General features: G+C 48.6%; 1 protein-coding gene across 1 annotated transcript in view; it reads right to left on the bottom strand.

The window, feature by feature from the left end:
• The window catches only part of LOC119172295 (bifunctional purine biosynthesis protein ATIC), a 60435-nt gene that overhangs the window by 7003 nt on the left and 33132 nt on the right, over positions 1-20300 (bottom strand). The window contains exons 11-15 of the mRNA XM_075893540.1: positions 12351-12436; positions 11707-11796; positions 10689-10817; positions 1669-1761; positions 957-1030 (exon numbers count right to left, since the gene is read on the bottom strand). Coding sequence (XP_075749655.1) covers positions 957-1030; positions 1669-1761; positions 10689-10817; positions 11707-11796; positions 12351-12436 — 472 coding nt within the window. The remainder of the gene's footprint in view (positions 1-956; positions 1031-1668; positions 1762-10688; positions 10818-11706; positions 11797-12350; positions 12437-20300) is intronic.

Here is a 20300-nt window from a genome sequence, read left to right on the forward strand (position 1 = left end):
ATTGAATCCCGGCTGTGATGGCTGTATTATCGGTGGAGGCGATAAAGTTGTAGGCCCGTGTGCTCAGATTTGGGTGCATATTAAAGAACCCCAGGTGGTCGAAATTCCCGGAGCCCTCCACTAAGGCGTCTTTCATAATCATATGGTGGTTTTGGGATGTTAAACACCACATATCAATCAATTGCATGAGTGGTTTAAAAGTTCAGTTTTTGGCTGGTTAGGCTGGATAGGTGGTGCCATCTAGCGGGGCCCAGTTGCACCAAGCATGCAGAACCTTGACCTCCGAAATTGCAGAAGATTGTTCAATGGCCGTTGATGCTACTGTAACTCCCACTACTTTCGCTCTGCTGCTACTGGTGTAGGCGGAAGCGTAGTAAAGGCAATGTTGGGCACCGTAATAGTGACATCTAAAGGACTGCTTTCGGACACGGGTGATTTGAAGTGCGCTAATGCGATGTGAACCATTAAAACATGACTGTATTTTAAAATAAGCACTTCATTGGCACAAAGCTAGCAATACAATGTTTTGAACTGCCAATTTAACAATCAATATCGACTTAACACTTGCCTTTAGCGTCCTTTTAGAGTTAAATAAATCTGTCGATTGATCATGTCGATTCAATACTTTATATAGGTTTGAATATGCAGCATTTGCACAGGCTTTGTTTCAATTAAAAAAAGTATTGTGCAGGTTATTTCATATATGACAAATATGCCTCTTTTTTTTCTGTAATAAGTGATCTTTACTACTCCGATTCTATTCAACCAAAGTGACTATGCACTTCGAATTCACGATTCGCTACTTTCACAAGCCTACAAACGAAAAGTTGCTGACTGCAGAAGACACTGGTGTTAGACAGGAATATTAATATTTCTGCCAAAGTCCAACACAATTTTTTTATCTCCGACTTACTGATCCACTTCTACACATGCACTGCAGTAACAGTTCGACTCACCAGTTGTTGGCCTTGTCACCCGCAAGTCGTGTGCAGTGAATTCGAGACTGCTGGCCAGCACCAATGCCAATAACCTACAAAAAGGATGCGACATTTCAGGTCCCTTAGGAATGATGCATTGACATATAGAAGGACATCAGAGATCTAAACACACACATAACTAATGCAAAAGGTGCAGCCTCTACAGTACTATTTACCAATGAACAGCACATTTCATATGCCTGTCTCTTGACACTGAAGCTTGGCTGCATTGCATCCATGGAAAGCAAGGGAAGCCCAAGAACAGGTAATTGGGCAAAATTTATCCTGGCGCAGGATAGGAACCCAGAACCAACACCCTTCCAGGGTGATTGCTTTAGCTACCTTTTCAGCAAATCATTACACCAGCACCCTTCGTCCTTTGTGTTTTCTCTGCGCTCCCAGTTCGCTGAACGAAGAAAATTACACCAGCAGATGCGGTACAAGGGTTAGTAGTGCCTCTATCAACTGAGACTACTGGCTACGTCGGGTGGTAGGATGGCAGCACCGTAAAAGTCATAGATCAGGCCTCAAATCATGTACCAGGACAAAATTTTTGGCTAACAAGCGATCCTCCTTTCTGAGAAATCCGCATAAATATCCTTGGTAACTTCCTGCTCTAAAGAAACGAATGCCAATTTGCCCTTTTCACATAAAACACTCGTTAATCGACCTTCATTACAAAAGCACCTACCTGTCCATCCTTCGCATAGCAGACAGAGTTGGACTGGGTGTACTTGAGGGCTATCGTGGCCACGATCAAATCTCGGATGGCAGCCTCTGGCAGCTGGGTTACAGAGGGACGAATGTAAGTTTACATGCAGTTGAAATTTACTGTTGCTACTGCTTTCATTCACAGCCACATAGCTTGATATAGGTAGGTACTTTGCTCACCCCAAAAGAAAAGTTCACCGTCTAGATTTTACATTACTAGTTCCACTGACCTTTAGTTTTTTCATGAAAGATTTACTTTTGAAATTCCTTTAGATATCTCTACATTAAACAACTGGCCCTGGATTCAGCAGCAAATGTACAACATAGGGAGTGAGTAGTACAGTATTCCAAACAATTTCACACATTTGCTGCCTATTGTCAGTGAAATTCACAGACATTGTAAAGCTGATATGTGACTTTTTGTCTGCGTTCCTGTTACCTGCACCTCGTATTGATACAAAATAAAGTTTAAAAAACACCTGATCCTCTTGACAGGTTCTCCCGCTAGTCAGTCATTATTATTAATTTGCCAGCTTTAAGCAAGCACATTCATTCATTAGTGTTTTCCAAGTCCTGCACTGCTTTGTTAAAGTTTCTCTCAATATCTGCAGTTTCTGATGACTCAGTACGCCGCAGTATGAAGAAAGGACACAGAAAACCACCACACAGTGCCAAGGTATGCGCGCAGTAATTTGTTTGCGGAGCCTACTCAGCGCTAGCATTGTGCCAATGGCCTTTCCTGGCATCTTCAGTGTTCCTGTAGACCAGGATCGTGTTTGACTGATTAGAATGGGCAAAGCGCCAGTGAAGTGAGCTTGTAGCGTGAAGCCTAGGCTTTCATAGTTGCCAAGACAACTTAAAAATCACAAGTATTTAAACGCTCATTATTAGGCTTGTGCAAATAGTGAATTTCAGGTTCAAAGTGAATTCAAAGCGAATAGCGCTTTTGGTTGAATAATTTCAAATCAAATTCGAATAGCATATATGCCCCATATTATAAAAAAATGTGCATATTGGTCATGACCTAACAAACCTGCACAATATAACGAATCTGCACAACCTAACAAACCTGTGCAAATACAATTTCTTTTGTATCAAAGAAAGCGGCAAAAACTTTGAAAAGTAACATAATTCGATTTTCATTAGAATGCAAGCGTTAGCCCGTAAGATATGTTACTTTTTAAAATTTGCTATACTTAAAGTAGGTATACAAGGATTTTAAACTTAAAAAATAAATGAATTGATGTGAGGGCAATATTCTGATGATGATATATGGTGTTTTTTGGCGCAAGGGCCATTTGATGGCCAAAGAGCGCCAGTTCATGAGGCAGGAATGTGGACAATGGTTGTGATTAGCGGCTGTATAAGGGCCATAAGATTTCTCGCAGTAAAGCGGGTAAAAACATACAAGTAATAAAATCATGACCATGCCGTGAAAGGTGTGTGTGGTGTGAATAGGTGACAAAAGTTGGTGATAATGAAAAACGATGGTGGACATGTGTGGCATTAGCACAAGTACCTCACACGTTAGTACCCTTGCGTGCAAGGGCCGTGAGGCAAGTGCTTTCCTGTGTAGCCACCGCAGCAAAAACCTCTCTAGAGAGGTTGTGCTACGGTATGCCCGGGTATATGATATGAAAATTATGAATTTTCTTTAAAAACGCTAATAATGATTTGTGACTAAAAAGCGGTTCCCTACCGACGAACATTGCAGGGTGTAAAGGTATATGTTGTCGGTAGGATAGTGGGAAGTGTTGTCTTCTTAGAGTGTCTAAATGTTTACATTGAATTAAAACGTGAAGAACTGTTAATGCCTCACCACATTTATCACACAATGGTGGATCACCACCGGGCAAAAGATGTGTGTGTGTCGTGTATATGAGTCCTATCCTGAGTCTTGTTAGTGTTACCTCTGTTAGACGTGATTTTGATACTGGTGGCCAATGGCCAAGGTGTGGCTTGATAACGTGTAGTTTGTTTTGTGTGTGTGCATCTCACTTGCTCTGCCAGTAGTCCCTGAGTTTTCGTTTGAGAGACGGCTTAAGATCAAGGGCCGGGATTGATGTCGGTGTAGTGGCGGTGCTTTCGTGGGCGGATGCAGCAAGCTGATCCGCCATCACGTTGCCTTGAATCTCACGGTGCCCTGGCACCCAGCACACAACAACATGTCTGTTGAGTGTGTAGAGGGTGCATAAAATGGAGTAAAGTGAAACGAGGACGGGGTTTTTTTGTTTTTTTAAGACTGTGCAGAGCCGTTACCACACTGAGGGAGTCTGTATAAATTACTGCTTTTTGTATTTGTGATTGTTTGATGTGTTTAGCTGCCACAAGTATCGCGTAAGCTTCCGCTGTGAAGATACTTGTGCCTGGATGTAGAGGGCCAGCATCCGAAAAGGAAGGGCCAACAGCAGCGTAGGACACAGAGGAGTTAGACTTAGAGGCATCTGTAAAAAACTCATGACGTGTGTATTTGTGTTGAAGTTCCAAGAAGTATGTTCGAATATGGGCAATAGGCGCATGTTTAGTAACTTCTAAAAAAGACACATCGCAATCTATAGTCTGCCACTGCCACGGTGGCGGGTATGCTACAGGAGCGATTAAACTGTGTTCGAGTGACACTCCAGTGTCCTCAGCTAGACCCTTCAGGCGAACTGAGAAGGGCTGCCTCGTTGAAGGCCTGTTTTGAAAAAGAATGGAGCTCGACAAGTCATTAATAGTAGAGTATGAGGGGTGCCTCTTGTCTGCTTTCACCTTAAGGAACTATACAAAGGACATGTAGGTTCTTTGCAGATGAAGCGACCACTCATTTGACTCAACATAAAGGCTTTCTACGGGGCTGGTGCGAAAAGCACCCGTAGAAAGGCGGATGCCCAAATGGTGCACGGGGTCCAGCATCTTCAAGGCACTTTGAGTAGCAGACTGATAGACAACGGCCCCATAATCTAAGCGGGTGCGAATGAGGCTTTTATAGAGGTTCATGAGGCATTGCCTATCACTACCCCACGTAGTACGTGACAACACTTTTATAACATTCATGGCTTTTAAACATTTTGTATTTAAATACTTGATGTACGGTACGAAGGTCAACTTGTTGTCCATGATTAAGCCTAAGAATTTATGCTCGGCTTTGACGGACATACGTTGCCCGTTCAGTCGAATGTCAGGTTCCGAGTGCATGCCTCTCTTTCGAGAGAACAAGACACACGTGCTTTTTTGTGGGTTAAGTCGAAATCCGTTTTCATCTGCCCATTTAGAGACCTTATTTAAACCCAGCTGAACCTGCCGCTCACACATGGCCAAGTTGTATGACTTGAAGCCAAGCTGAACGTCGTCGACATATGTACAATAGAACATATTGCGGGGAATGGACAAGTGCAAAGAATTCATTTTGATAATAAAAAGTGTGCAACTAAGCACGCCACCTTGTGGCACGCCTGTTTCCTGGACAAATGTTTGAGAGAGCACACTGCCCAGACGGACACGGAATGTCCGGTTTGACAGGTAACTTTCGATTATATGAAACATTCTTCCGCGCACACCAAGGTGGGACAGGTCTCTTAGAATTCCGACACGCCATGTTGTATCATACGCCTTTTCGATATCGAGGAACACAGAGAGAAAATATTGTTTATGGACAAAGGCGTCTCTGATCTGTGCCTCGATACGAACAAGGTGGTCTGTGGTGGATCTACTTTCTCGAAACCCGCACTGAAATGGGTCGAGCAAATTGTTTGTTTCAAGGATATGTACAAGTCGGCAGTTAATCATTTTTTCGAATACTTTGCACAAGCAGCTTGTAAGTGCAATAGGCCTATAACTTGAAGCTAAAGAAGGGTCCTTGCCCTCTTTCAAAATGGGAATAATAATAGCCTCTTTCCAGGAGGTAGGGATAGTGCCAGAAAACCAGATAGCATTGTACAAACAAAGTAGGGTTTTTCGTGTTTCGGCTGGTAGGTTTTTTAGCATTTCATACACCACACGGTCAGAACCTGGGGCAGAAGTGCTGCAGGAGTTTAGAGATGTTCGGAGCTCCGCTAGACTGAAAGCTTGGTTATATGCCTCGTATCTAGTGGATTTGTGTTCGAGTTTCTGCTTTTCTATTCTTGTTCTGTATTTTTGGAAAGTGTCAGTATAGTGGGACGAGCTGGATACCCGTTCAAAGTGTGCCCCGAGGAAGTTTGCCTGATCTTTCAAGGTATCACCTTGAGTGTTTACGAGTGGAAGTGTGTCTACTTGTTTCCCTGCTATCCTACCGACCATGTTCCAGACTTTTGCCTCCTGTGTGTATGAATTGATCCCTGACAAAAACTTCTGCCAGCTTTCTCTTCTGGCCTGCCGACGCGTTCTCCTTCCTTGAGACTTTATTTTCTTGAACGTGTCAAGATTTTCCGCTGTTGGCGAGTTGCGCAGCAATCTCCATGCCCTGTTCTGTTCCTTTCGCGCATTACGACACTCCGTGTTCCACCATGGGACGTGTCGTTTGCCGGGCATTCCAGATGTTTGCGGTATGCACCTGGCTGCTGCGTCAGTTAGAAAAGCTGTGAAGTACTTCACAGCTTCATTTATGTTTAACCTACATATGTCTGTCCAACTAAAACGTGTAGTGTTGTGGAACCGTTCCCAGTCTGCTTTGTTTATCAGCCATTTGGGAACATGTAGAGGACATTCATATGTTGTTTGTGAACTCAACACTACAGGAAAATGGTCACTTCCATATGGATTGTTTATGATTTTCCATTTCAATAGGGGTAGAAGTGAAAGTGATACGATGCTGAGGTCTATAGACGAGCAAGTTTTGTTGGCAACGTTATAGTAGGTTGGCTCTTTCCTATAGGTCGCCAAGAAGCAAATAGGGTTCAGGCAGTTCGTCTATTAAAGACTGAAATTCACGTCTTTCAAGACGGTGGTGGGGAGGTACATACAAAGAGCAAATGGTGACGAGTTTGTTTAAAAGTACCGCTCGAACAGCCACCGCCTCAAGGGATGTCTGGAGTGGTAAATGTGTACACGCTACTCCTTGGTTAATAATAATGGCTACGCCACCGGATGACACCACAGCATCATCTCGGTCCTTTCGGTATATGACGTAAGCACGTAAAAAATTTGTATTGGAGGATTTTAGGTGTGTTTCCTGTACACACAGCACTTGAGGTGAGTGTTTGTATAAAAGCTCTTGGACGACGTCGAGGTTTTTAAGCAGGCCTCGGACGTTCCAATGTATAATTTGTGGTTTCATATTGGAAGTAAAGTAGTGCTGTGTGTACGTTAAGGAAGTGACTTGTTTAAGCTGAAAGGTCGAGCTCAAGTAGCAGGGCTATTATCAGGCCCTGTTATTAGCTTTTTGGTTTTCTTGGCGCGCTCCAGAGAGCCGCCCCGCTCTTTTGGCACCAGAGGTGCCGCCGTATCCATTGCCTCCTCGGAGGCACTGGATGCCCGCTCATGCGAGCTGGTTTTTCGAAGCTTGGGCCTCGCCTGGCGAGGTGAGGCCTTGAGACCCGAGGACCCTGGAGTCCCTGGTCTCTGTTCAATAGTAGGCGGAGTAGACTCAACTACTGCCGCCTTGGGGGCAGGCGCCACAGCCAATGGCTCGCTCTGCGCAGGCCGAAGGAGTGGCGAGGGCTGGTGCGACACTGCCCCCTGGCGCGCCGCATCAGCATATGTAGGGCCATAAAATGGCGAGACTCTTTTTCTTGCTTCTTTAAATGTAATGTTTTCTTTTATCTTTAAAGTGATGATTTCTTTTTCTTTTTTCCAGAAAGAACAAGAACGTGAGTACGTGGCATGATTACCGCCACAGTTTACACAGTGTGCAGGTGCTTCGCAGTTGTCAGACGCGTGGCCCACGACTCCACACATAGCACAAGTTTTCTGGCCACGACAGCTTTGCGAGCCGTGGCCATATCTCTGACAATGGAAGCAACGGCGGGGGTTGGGAATATATGGCCTCACAGATGTCTTTGTGTACCCAGTCTGAATTGTTTCCGGCAAATCGCTCGAAGCAAAGGTCAGTACTAAGTGTTTTGTTGGTATTTCCTTTTGATCTCTTCTTATCTTAATACGCTGTACGTTTGTCACGTTCTCGCTCTTCCATCCTTCAAGAAGTTCAGCTTCGGTCAGGTCAAGCAAATCTGCGTCCGAAACGACCCCGCAAGATGAGTTCATAGACCTGTGTGGCGTAATACTGATGGGTGTGTCTCCAAACGTTGTGAGGGTGTTCAGTTTATCGAATTGGTCTTTGTCACGTATTTCAAGGAGTAGATCTCCACTGGCCATTTTGGTAACCTTGTACCCGGCACCGAGAGTTTCGGTTAAGGACCTAGCCACTACGAAGGGGGATACTGTTCTGGCTTGCTTGTTAGTTTTTTCGCAGTGTATAACGTGGAAATGAGGAAAGGTTTGTCTTGGCCGGAGGAAAAAATTGATATCTTCGGTGCGTACCTGCTTTGAGGAGGCACGATTAAGTAAAGGAAATGCTTTGTGCATGCTAATTGTATGTTGTTCAGTAGCGTTGGCGGCCACCCACCACGGAGCCCAACGAGGGGACGCTGCAAGTTTACGGATGCTGAAACCCGCAGACGCCAGCCGTACAACGCCACTATAACCCAATGCACCTAGACCAAGGTAGGCTATTTGCACAGGGTTAACCCTAGCCGCCAGGAAGTTTGGAAGTAAACGGAAGAGAGTAAAAGACAGGACAGATAAATAGTAAGAGATAAAGACGAAGATGTAGGGAGAGAGGGATAGGAAAAGGCGACTGCCGATTTCCCCTGGGTGGGTCAGCCCAGGGGTGCCGTCTACGTGAAGCCGGGGCCAAAGGGGTGTGTTGCCTCTGCCGGGGGGCCTTAAAGGTCCAATCACCCAGCGTCAGCTCAACCCCCAGGATTCCCTTTTCCCCGGACACGGCAAAGCCACGCACGGCTAGGCGTGGGAGGGAGTAGAAACTCCCCCGTTAGCTCGGGTCCGTGGTGTCGCTACACACCAAACGCCTGCTTTATCAGGCGCCCCTGTGGGGAGGGCAATATTCTCATTTAAGCTTGAAGTGGGGCTTTGTGGCAGTGCGGGTTTCCCCTGGATACATGTTTTCATGGCTTAGCATTGCTATACTGCCATGAAACCACCTTTACAAAATCACACATGTGGATTAATATGCATTTATTCGTTTGTTTCGAATAATTCAAAATTTTCAATATATTAAATTTATTTCAAAGTGAATTAAAATACTGCATTACTTTTTCGAATATTTGAAGCGTTTTAATATTGGCACAAGCCTGCTCATTATATACACTACAGCATGTAACTAACTTAGCAGAGTAATGCTTTATCACGGTTAGTGTGTGCAAATGTTCAATGCTTTAACAGTGGTGCTGCCCGTTTGCAGCTGCAGCACACAGGAGAATTTTCCGTGCTGTGAGAGATGCACAACTTCATTTCATACGTGCAGGTATGGAGCACGGGCACTGAATTTTCGTAGTACATTATCTTCAAGTGATTGAAGAGAGTAATATCTATATGATGCTATTGGCATCATGAGCAACATAGATATTACACTCTGCTTCTTGACTGCATGTCTGTGTGTAACATTCTCTCAATCTGTGCACTAGATAGTCGTAGTACATCTAAAGCTGAAGACAGCTTACAGACTTAAACAAGCTACAAGAGATTCCCTTTAAGATGAACTCGAAGGGACCACGATCATTTGTTCGTATTATCAGGAGTTCGTCTTACCAGGAGTGCCCCCCAAAACCAAATGCTAATGTGCTAAGTAACCCCAAATATGTTGCTCAGAAACAGTGCATGAAGTATACTTATAATAGGGAGGAAAGGAAGGAACAATAAAGAGCATTTATTTGGCTCAGCTTAATAAAAACTATGCTTTCAAGTAAAATATTTAGACAAAGCTAATGAGTACTCAATTGTGCGAGTTCACAACAAATATGCTCATGAATAAATTGCCACTACATTTTAACAATAAAACTGCAGCACGACCCTATTTCGACGATTAGAAAAAGATAAAAAGCAAGAGACAAGCAGATTCTTCTTTCAAAGAATAGAAAAGTTATTTTTCAGATTGTTCACCTTCTGAGAGCCTGTTTTACTGGCTTTGCTATCACTTTTGGATAGGCCTCCATTGCATACTGCTACCTTGAAAAAGCCTATATGCACCAAGCAGCTAATAGAAGTCTGCAAGCTTTGAGCCTGCAATAACTTTTCGTGAACGACGTGCAGCCGAAAATCTCCGTTTCTGCTGCTCACAATCGCGAAAAAAATTTGGGGACACAAAAAAGACACGACGCAGCTGTACTTAGTGTGCAAATTGACCTTCGTTTGTCCTGCACTTCCATAATAAAAATTGTACATCTCAATTTGGTGAATTTCACTGGTAACAAATATGACGCACCCACGCCCTATGCAAAACAATGCAAACTGACACCAACATGTGCTCAGGCGGCATTGTGTAATGGCAGTGGCAATGTATCCGACTCCGTTGATGGAAGTGCTAGTGCTGCATATGTGGTTTCCATTTCATGCGATTATAATGTACAGACAATCTTTGTTCTCTTTTAATTTTCATACTACTTTTTTTTGCCCCCCTTCCCTTGCATTTTCCGCTCTAGTCAAGATCTTGTGTTTTCGCTTTCTTTTTCGCTTACCTCGCTTTCTTTCTCCATGTCGCAATTTGCTTTCTATTTGTTTTGAGTCTTTGCACAAGGAAGGTTTCTTATTTTTTCATTTCGCTTTCTTTTGTTCGCCTGAATGCCTCCATCAAGACTTATAGTGTTCGTTGCACAGAATCCCCGTCATTGTCCATCACTGCAATAGTTCGTCTTAACAGAAGAGGCCTGTTACACGGTTCGTCTTAAGCAGATTTCTTTCACATACAGCCTATGGGAAACCAAACAAACACTCCATTGTCATTTGTTGTAAGCAAGAATCCGTCTTAACCGAGTTCGCTTCAATGAGAGTTTACTGTATTAAAGAACCAAGTGAACAAGTGCTCACCGTTTTGGTCTTTGACACAATGTTAGTGAAGAGATCACGATTGATCTTGGCATCGTTGCGGCGTTGTTCAAGTGTCAGGCCGAACAACGTGCGGGATTCCATGAGCGTCGGCTCGTAGTTCGCATCCATCTAGCAGAAATGGAGAAGATCAGCTTTTCTCAGAATGATTATGTTCATCAAGATAGAGCTCCAATGCCTTTGAGTCACAGTGCTGCAAAGGAGGAAAAGCTTCAAAATTTCCCACATAACTGCCAACATTGCACTTGTTGGCATTCAACTGTCGTCCAGAACACCAACTCTATAATTGTATGATAGCAGGTGATGTGCAATTTACGCTGAAAAAATTTTAGCTGTTCCAGTACTTCATGTAACATACAGTATGAAGATTAGGGAGACATGATGTTGACTGCGCAGCGGCCCATACACCATGTCACAGGATAAAGACCAATGTCTTCTCTGCACCAAAATAAAAATTTATTCATCATCATCATCATGTAAGGTATGCCTGTTCTGTGGTGTAGGTATAGCAGTCATGCACAACAGGACAATGAGTAAAAGTATTCTAGTCCAATAAAGCACTGCGAGTCTTTGTAACTTGTTACAGCTAAGACTAATACATGAAACATTTTGAAAAGCCTCCTCAACCACTGAGCACTATTGATTATAATGGAACACTGTGAAACAATTTGTCTTACACTGCAATTTTGAGAAATGGGTCATAATGCTCAAACATTTCAATGCACCACTAACGCAGAGTTCATTCCCCTTGATCAGATTTTGAGATCAAAAGTCATTGCTTGGCAAGAGCAAACTTCAAGACACACCGCTTCATTGCTTTTTGAAGCAACAATACCAACAGCTCCCCACCGGAAATGATTGCTGAAATGTCAGCGACATCGAACATGCACTCTGCCCGCAGAGCAGGTGCCATCAATAAGGAGGAGCTGGTTACTCACTTCTAGTGCCAGTGCTTTAGAAAATTAAAAGAAACTGAAACCTGCAAAATGTGAATTCTCACCTTGAGCACACAGTAGTTGCCGCCCTTCTTCTTGCTCAAGATTGCCAGAGCCTCATCCGAGTAGCTTGGTGCAATGACACCATCAGACACCTGCAGCAAGTACCAGCAAACCAGGGAATGAATAAATTGGAACTGCACATTGAACCACATTTTTTAACGGGCATGCAGGCATTGCACGACTGTGCTAGCAGCTAGAAAGAAGCAATCAGACAAAGATGGTGCGTGATGAGTTGTTTTATGTTGTGCATAATTTAGTTCAAGCTCCCTGCATGATTTCTTTAAATCGCACGCTACTAGAAAAGAGGGAGGAGGCCCGTTAAAAGAGGCAAGGACGTTGACCTTCTGAAGATGGTACAGATTTGCCTCACAGCATGTGGTTTTCCCCCTACTTGGTTGAAACAACTATGAGAAGTGCATAACTCAAATGGGTTGCAGACACTCGTGATAGCACTAATTATTTAGTGCTAAGGCTTACGGTTTGTTTCACATGAGACCCGACGAATAGCTCTATTAGAGTTCGAGGTGCAAGAAAACTTTGTGGTGAACTAGTATGAAGCAGCGCATAGTGACGGTAACGAGGATTGAGGCTGGAGTTGTCAGTACTTCACGAAAATTTAAAGTTTTTTTTAGAAACGGACACCTACCTCACGAGACACAATCCTAGCTGTCGCTGCATCGCACTCGTCAGACAATGCAAGGAAGTCACCAAATGAGGACATGCGGTCTGCACCTGCAATCATTGATCAAAGCCGGAGACAATTAAATATTTTCTTCCGTGTGATCAATGTGAATGGTAGAGAACGCAGAGTATATAGTAATGGGTACAGTAAAACCTCGTTAAACCGTAGTTGGCCGGAGCTCGAAAAAAGTGCGTACTAAACGTTAGTACTGCTTAACCAAAAAATAAAATAACCGAAATCACTGGCGTCATCTGGTCGCCCGCACACACTGAAGCCAGCATGCTTGAAGCAATTTCGAACGGTCGTTGCTTCAACCTGCCGCCACGAGTATTCGAGCAGGTGAATTGCGCCAATCAGGTCGATGGAGAATAATTTGCCACATTCAATGGCGAGCAGAAATCTGCGCAGCAGATTCTTTTTGCAAAGTTGTTTTACAGCTCGAATGATGCTTTGGTCAAAGGCTGTGCAATCGCTATTGTGTTTGGTGGCAGAAACGCCAACTTCACAGCCGTCAGGTTGTCCAGGGCGACGTGCGCCGAAGCGTTGTCTAAAATAATAACTCTTCTGTTCTTAGCCGCAAAACGACAATCAATGAGGCGCACGTACTCCTCAGAGTTTTGCCGTCATCCATGCTTTGGTGTTTCTGCGATAGATGACCCCTGATGGCAACCGAATGCCTTTGAAACATCTAGGCTTTGCTGACTTTCCAATCACGAGGAGTAGAGTTTTGTCGGTTCCAGTCATGTTTACGCAAAACGCCACTGATATTCTGTCTTTTGCATGCTTGCCGCCGGTGCACGTCTCGCCTTTGAACGCGAGTGTTTTGTCCGATAGCAGCTTAAAGAATAGCGCCGATTCATCCATATTAACGATGTCATCTGGTGCGTAGTCTTCCAAGATGTTCTTCAGCTGACCATTTTGCCACTGCATTACGCCATCCACGTCAGCAGCAGCACCTTCTTCCGAAACAGTCCTCGTGGCAATGCCGTGCCTCGCCTTAAATCTCGCCAGCCAGCCATTGCTGCACACGAAGTTGTCATGGTTGAGCTGCGAGGCAAAAACCAGGGCCTTCTCCACGAGCAGGGGTCCGCTGATAGGCAGATTTTTTTGACCGTGCAGCTTTTAGCCACTTCACCAGTGCGTCCTCTAGATCCGGAAACGCCGAACCTCTTAGCCGGCACCTTTTCGCAGTTTCAGCAGCACTGCTGAGCAACTTCTCTCTGGAATTCCCAATTCCACACACCGTGGTTAACGGCAGGTCTTTTTCGTGTGCCAGCGCCGATTTTTTCGTGCCACTTTCAATAGCACGAATTATGTCCGATTTCTCCTCTATTTTCAGCACTCGATGCTTTTGTCCCAGCTTCGGCATGACGCAAGTACGAAGCAGCACAAGCACACATACACAACATGTGAAAAACGACGCGAGAGCTGTACGGCACGGATCAACCAGAGAACACCTATGCACGGCACCAAAGAAACAAAGAAAGCAAAGCAAGCGCACACCGTGTTGGCGTGTTTGTGCAAAGCGCCATCGTGTGGACAACACCAGAAGCCTAGCCGGCCGAGTGCTTCTTGTTGCAGAAAAATCCAAGAGATGGCGCTCACCAACACAGCCGCCATCATCATCAACACAAACAAGCGAGGCGTGTTTCGATCTCTGGGGCTTGCTGTTCTGTCGGGACGCTGTGGGGATCTGAGGCGCGCCTGCGACCATTTCGCGGACATTCCGCCGCACGGCCACAACCTTTTGCTTTTCCTGCTCTGATAACGACGCGTGGCGATAGATGGCGCCAAGTGCAGGAACGGCACGCGGTACGCGCGCGCCAAGGGAGCACTCTTTTCTCCGTGGTCGGCGCCGGGTAAGCACGTGTTTTCCTTCGTCCGCGTCCCCTTTGGGAATCGTCGGACTGTAGCCTGCCTGGGGTGGCCTTGGGCACCTCAGCAGGCGTGTTTACTTGAGTGCTAGCTTCGGTAGCGTACGTTAAGCCCACAGCGATGCCTAGTGCTTGAAGTGGTCGTACCACAACGAGCCGCACTTGCCGTAGGCCTACGCGTACGAGGTTTGCCCTAACACTCGCGACCAGGCCTATTGGCCATCGTGAGAGTGCGCAGCATAGCCGCGAGGGACCTTTTCCCGACTGGCGTGTCAAAGCTCGCCCTTGCAAGCTGCGACGTGCTCACGGTTTCCCCCTTATTGTGAATGTCCGCGTGCGGGTGCCTTTGCTACCTGCGTCCCGGGAGCGGACGTTGTACTGTTGTTCGGGGTGCCGCCAGCGGCAATAAAGTGTTGTGTATTTTTGCATTAGAGCACTGTCTATTTGCCGCGCCGCGCTAAACGCCTTATTAGATGAGCGCACGCGGAGCGGTGCGCTACACGCGAGTAAACGGAGTAGCGGCCCTGTGGCGCGCTAAGCGTGGACCCGCTGTGATCGTCCGCTGCAGTTAGTAGCGGGGTCACCATACTGGCGCCCAACACGGTATCAAAGGCTCATTAAGCCTTTCATTAGTCTTAGCCGAGTCAGCCCGCCTTTGCGAATCAGGCTCGCCGCGTTTACCCGCGTTATGTCTGCTCCGCGTAAGTTCTGTCCACTGACGCTTTTAGCAGATACCGCATTGCTCAAGAACAGGGCCAGTGCCCCCCTTGAGCATCACAATCGCGCACCCTCACTTGTCACAAGCCCCAGTCGGGATGACATGAGGCGCTACGTATCAGCTCCCACTGGAGAGGTAGCGTGTTTTAGGTCCGGGGCCATAGCCCAACCCGAAAAGTGCACAAAGGCAAATTGGACTACTACTGCTCCCTTTGGAATGCCTGGCAGTTCCATGTCACAGCGCTCTGAAACGGCTCTCAGTGGAGCTTCCGGGGCGCAGATCGGCACCGCGGCCTCAGCTGTTGCCGAATTTTGCCCGCTGGCTGCTACGCAACCTGCCAGCCAAGCTCATTTCGAGCACGCGCCTGCACCGCTAGCCGCAAGCGGCCTAGCATTTTCACGTTAAGCTGCCCCAAGAGTCAGCTGTGAAAAACAGGCGCTCCCCAAAGTCGCGACGGCTGGTATCCATTTTGAAACCGCGCCGCTTATCGAGCTCGGAGACAGTTCCCCATCGCTCACCCGCGCCGCTAGTGCACAGAAAGCTTCCTTTGAAGCGGGCGCACAGACGCTGCTGCAAAATGCCGCCCAAATGATTCAGGCACTCACAGGGGCAGTCCAAACGCTTTTGGCTGTTCCGAAACGCCCTCATCCCGCTGTCATGTTGGCCGTTCCGACCTACAGCGGGTATGGTGATCTGCAAAGTGCAAGAGATTACCTGGACTCCCTCACATGTTATCAAAGAGCCATGGGTCTAGACGACCAGGAAGTGCTCGGACGCGTCGTCTCGGCTGCACTGACTGACACGGCGGCCAGGTGGCATCGGCTTTCCGGCCACCGAGCAGCAACCCTCGATGAGTTCCGCGCGGCCTTCCTGCGCGAATTCTTACCCGCTGAGTACGAGAGTAGAATGCGTCGCGAGCTCGAGCTCCGCACGCAAGCTCCTGCTAAGTCACTTCAGGAGTACGTACGCGCGATGGAAGACCTTTTTTCTATCGCTGAGCCCAGAACCTCGAACGAGGAGCACGTCGAACGGGTGATTAGGCAGGCACACCCGAGCTTTTCGGCATACCTGCGCGGCAGTCGCTTCCGTGATTTGGAGGAATTGGCCGTCGAAGCAAAGCGCATCCAAGGCGACATTCTCGCCGCACATTCCTATCGCCCGCCACCGCCAGCCAGTGAGGCCGTCGAACCACGCAGCGCGTGGGGAGGGGCCATGGCCCTTCCTCAGCGGCAACAACCCGCTGGAGCTGCCTTTGCGGCTACCGCTACAGGTGGGCGCACGTGGGAGATAAGCGATCGAGCTTTAGATCCCTACACGTACGGGAGGCGTGCAGCCGGTGCTGCATCGCAACTCGACGTGCGCGAGCAGGGACGAAATCCAACCCAGCGCATCACTGGTGGTAACGGTTGTAAGAGCGGTTCCTTTGATCACGCGGCGAACCGACCCCGGCAGCTCGAAGCTGCTCCGTCTCGGGAAAGGGATCGCGATGGAGTGCGCTGCTTCCGCTGTCGTCAACGAGGGCACACAGCGAGGGAGTGCTCCGCATTTGTGCCTCCTGTGAGGCAGGGAAACGGGAGCGCGGGCCGTTCGTGAAAGCACGAGCGGCCGAACCCTTGCTTCTCCCCTCTGCGTACCGGGCAAGCACTCTTTCTGGCGCGCACGTGCAATTCATTCCGGTCACCATTGCCGGTCGTGAATTTTCGGCTTTGCTGGACACGGGTGCTAGCGTCTCGTTGTTTGGCGACCAGGTGTTGTCCCACTTGCAGAAGCGCTCGGTGCGCCTGCGGGACAGCCGAACGACGTTCATCCTCGCGAAAGGCGTGGCCTAGTCGGCGGGCGCCGCGAGGTTAACTGTTGGCGCGCGTCTCATTCGGCCTCCTGCGAGGGGAGGCCGAATGAGACGCGCGCGTTTCGTTCATCTTCCAGGGCTTAGTGTTCCTGTGATTCTTGGTTGGGACTTTCTCCGAAAAACCGGTATCGTAGTGGACATAGCGAATGGAGGCTATCGCGACGGACCTTTTTTGGAGCTAAAGCCGTTCATCAGCCCACTGGCGCTTTCGGTTGCCTGTGCAGTTGAAGCGTCGAAACCGTGTCACGTGCAAGCTTCGGGGGAGGCCCCTGCGCTATGCACTCGTCGGCTCACAATCCCCATCGGGATCGAGCAGCACGACACGAAGAGGCTCCGCATCCTTTGATCGCCTGTGCGACTCAATCGAATGATATACAGAAGGCTCGTCTGTCGGCATTGTTACGCGAATACGATGAGCTCTTCACCGATCAACCCAGCTGTACCGATTTGGTGAGCCATTCGATCGAAACTGGCGACGCGCTTCCTTTGAAGTGCAACGCCAGGCCCGTCAGCCAGGCCAAAAGGCAGGTAATTGACGGTTGCTGGACGAGATTCTTTCAGCTGGCATTGTTCGCCGTTCGTCCAGCGCCTGGGCTTCTCCAATTGTGTTGGTGCCTAAGAAAGATGGCAGTCATCGCCTGTGCGCAGACTACCGCCGTCTGAACGGAGTGACTCATAAGGATGCCTATCTGCTCCCCACGATTAGCTCCATCGTAGGAAACCTTGGCACTGCGCGGTATTTTACCACATTAGATGCCTCCAAAGGTTACCTACAGGTCTGGATGGATGAGCGTGACCGGTGCAAGACCGCGTTCACGTCCCACAGAGGGTTATTTGAGTTCACTCGTATGCCCTTTGGTCTTTGAAATGCTCCTGTGACTTTTCAGAAACTCATGGACCGCGTCCTCGGGGAAGCAAAGTGGTCTTACTGCATGTGCTACCTCGACGACATCGTGACTTATTCACGAACCTTCAAAGAGCATTTGGCCCACATTGCCGATGTGCTCGAGAGGATGAGAGCCGCCGGGATGACGTTAAATCACGCAAAGGCCCAACTAGCGCAAACCCGAGTTCAGTTACTTGGCTTCACGCTGGGCGAAGGCTCCATTGAGCCAGATCGGGAGAAACTTCAAGCAATTCTCGATTTCCTCGCGCCCAAGGACGTACGCGGCCTGCGCCACTTTCTCGGAATTGCCAATTTTTACCGGTCTTTCATTCCGCCCTGTGCCCGAGTGCAGGCGCCCTTGACCAAGCTCTTGGGTAAGTCAGCTGAGTAGCAATGCGGACCTGAGCAGCAAGAGGCGTTTCGCCGTCTGTCAAGCGCCATTGCGGAGACGGCGCAGCTCAAGCTCCCCGACCTGACCAGACCGTTTGTTGTCCAGACTGACGCAAGCAATCTGGGATTAGGAGCAGTTCTCCTACAGGAATACGATGGTGTGTTGCAGCCGCTGGCCTTTGCCAGCCGTTCGTTGATACCCCCGGAAAAGAATTATTCCGTGACCGATAGGGAGTGTCCCGCCATCGTGTTTGCACTGCGGAAGTTTGATGTCTACCTTGATGGGACAAAATTTGTGGTGCAAACAGATCACAGCGCGCTTAGCTGGCTGATGCGGCTCCGTGAGCCTGCAAGCAGGCTAGCGCGCTGGGCTCTCCTAATACAGCATCATGACTTTTCAGTGCAGTATCGGAAGGGGAGCACTAACGTGGTAGCTGACGTGCTATCTCGTGCCCCAGTGTCTACCAGGAGCCTGGATCCCGGTCCGACAACCGCGAGCGATGCCTTTGCGCAAGCGAGCGGCGCGAGCGAAACGGCGGCGGAGCCGCCGAGTGGAGAAAATGGTGAGTGCGCCGACGAGCAAACCCTTTCCACGGGCCAGGCAAGCAGCACGCCGCGAAGTGGGCGAGAGGAGGAGCAAAAGGGAAGCGAACCCGTGATGCCAATGCGAGCGGAGGCGATGGCTGCAGTCCTGAGTGGGAACGATACCAAGCTCCCCTTTGGGAGAATGGGAATCGCTTTCAGCAGACAAGAGTTACTGAAGGCCCAGCAAGATGATCCGTTTTGTCGCGAGTTGAGCGACGGTCTCAGGGAGGCGGAGCGCCGAGACGCTGCTGGTAGTGCGGCGGGCGCAGGGGGACGGGAACCGGCGTATGTCGCTGGGTCCCCCCCGGATACATACTTGCTGGACTGGTAATGCGGCGGGCGCAGGGGGACGGGAACCGGCGTGTCTCGCTGGGTCCCCCGCGGATACATACTTGCTGGACCATGATGGACTGAAATACATAGCCACCGATGAGGAGTCAGTGGACCCATTTAAGGTGGTTGTGCCCAAAAGTCTGAGAGGCGCACTGTTGCGAGCCTCTCACGACGAGCCCATGGCCGGTCACCTGAGTGGCACTAAAGTTTTTGCGAAACTGAGAAAGGTTGTGACTTGGCTTGGCATGAAGCGCGACATTTTTCGCTATTGCCGTTCCTGCCACGTCTGTCAAGCGGTGAAATCAAGGGGTGGCAAGCCGCCCGGCTTGATGAAACCAATTGTCAGTGAGCGTCCGTGGCAAGTAGCCACCTGCGATCTAATAGGGCCGTTCCCCAGGAGTAAGCAGGGGTTCATACATCTGATGGTAGTTGTTGATCATTTTCCCAAATGGGTGGAGCTGTTTCCGCTGCGGAAAGTGACGGCCCAAGCGGTGCTAGAGAGGCTACAGGAAGTGTTTTGTCGGTTCGGCTTTCCGAAAAGATTGATCACGGACAATGTGTCGTATTTCACCGCTCGGGTGTTTGGTGATACGTGCCGTTCCCTAGGAATAGATCACTGCAACACTTCGCCCTACCATCCTCAGTCCAATTTGACAGAGTGAACCAATCGCACGCTCAAACCGATGTTGGCGGCCTTTGCCGAAAGTCAAAGGGACTGGGCCGACCATTTGAGTGAACTCGCATTTGCAATCCGAACCTCCGAGAGTCGCTCTACTGGTTTCTCTCCCGCCTTCCTTAATTTCGGAAGGGAGTTGGCAAATCCGGTCACCAGTGTCATGCAATGCCAGCTCGGAGACGAGGAAGAACCGGCAGACTGTTCTGCTTACGCTTCCACACTTCGGGACAGGCTTTGTCGAGCTCTCAGTAGAGGGAGGCAGAGTTTGGCATCGGCCAGGGCCGAGCAAAAGGCCCAGTACGACCGAAAACGTCGCCACCTTTCATTTAAGGTAGGTGACCTCGTCCTGAAGCGCAACCACGCTCTCAGCGACGCGAGCAAGGGTTTTTCAACTTCGCTCGCTCAAAAGTGGCTTGGTCCGTACTGAGTGGAGAAAGCTTGGACTCCACTCGCGTACTAGCTGAAAGACCCGCTTTCGGGAAAACTCAGCCGTACCCACATCGCAGACCTGAAAGCCTTTGCGTCGAGGTCTGACGAGCCTGCGCCAGTGCCCAGTGGCTCTTCGCGCAAGCAACGGCGCACACTCGGCGCGGCGGACCGCAT

This window comes from Rhipicephalus microplus, chromosome 4 (genome assembly GCF_043290135.1).
Source record: "Rhipicephalus microplus isolate Deutch F79 chromosome 4, USDA_Rmic, whole genome shotgun sequence".
Classification (NCBI taxonomy): domain Eukaryota; kingdom Metazoa; phylum Arthropoda; class Arachnida; order Ixodida; family Ixodidae; genus Rhipicephalus; species Rhipicephalus microplus.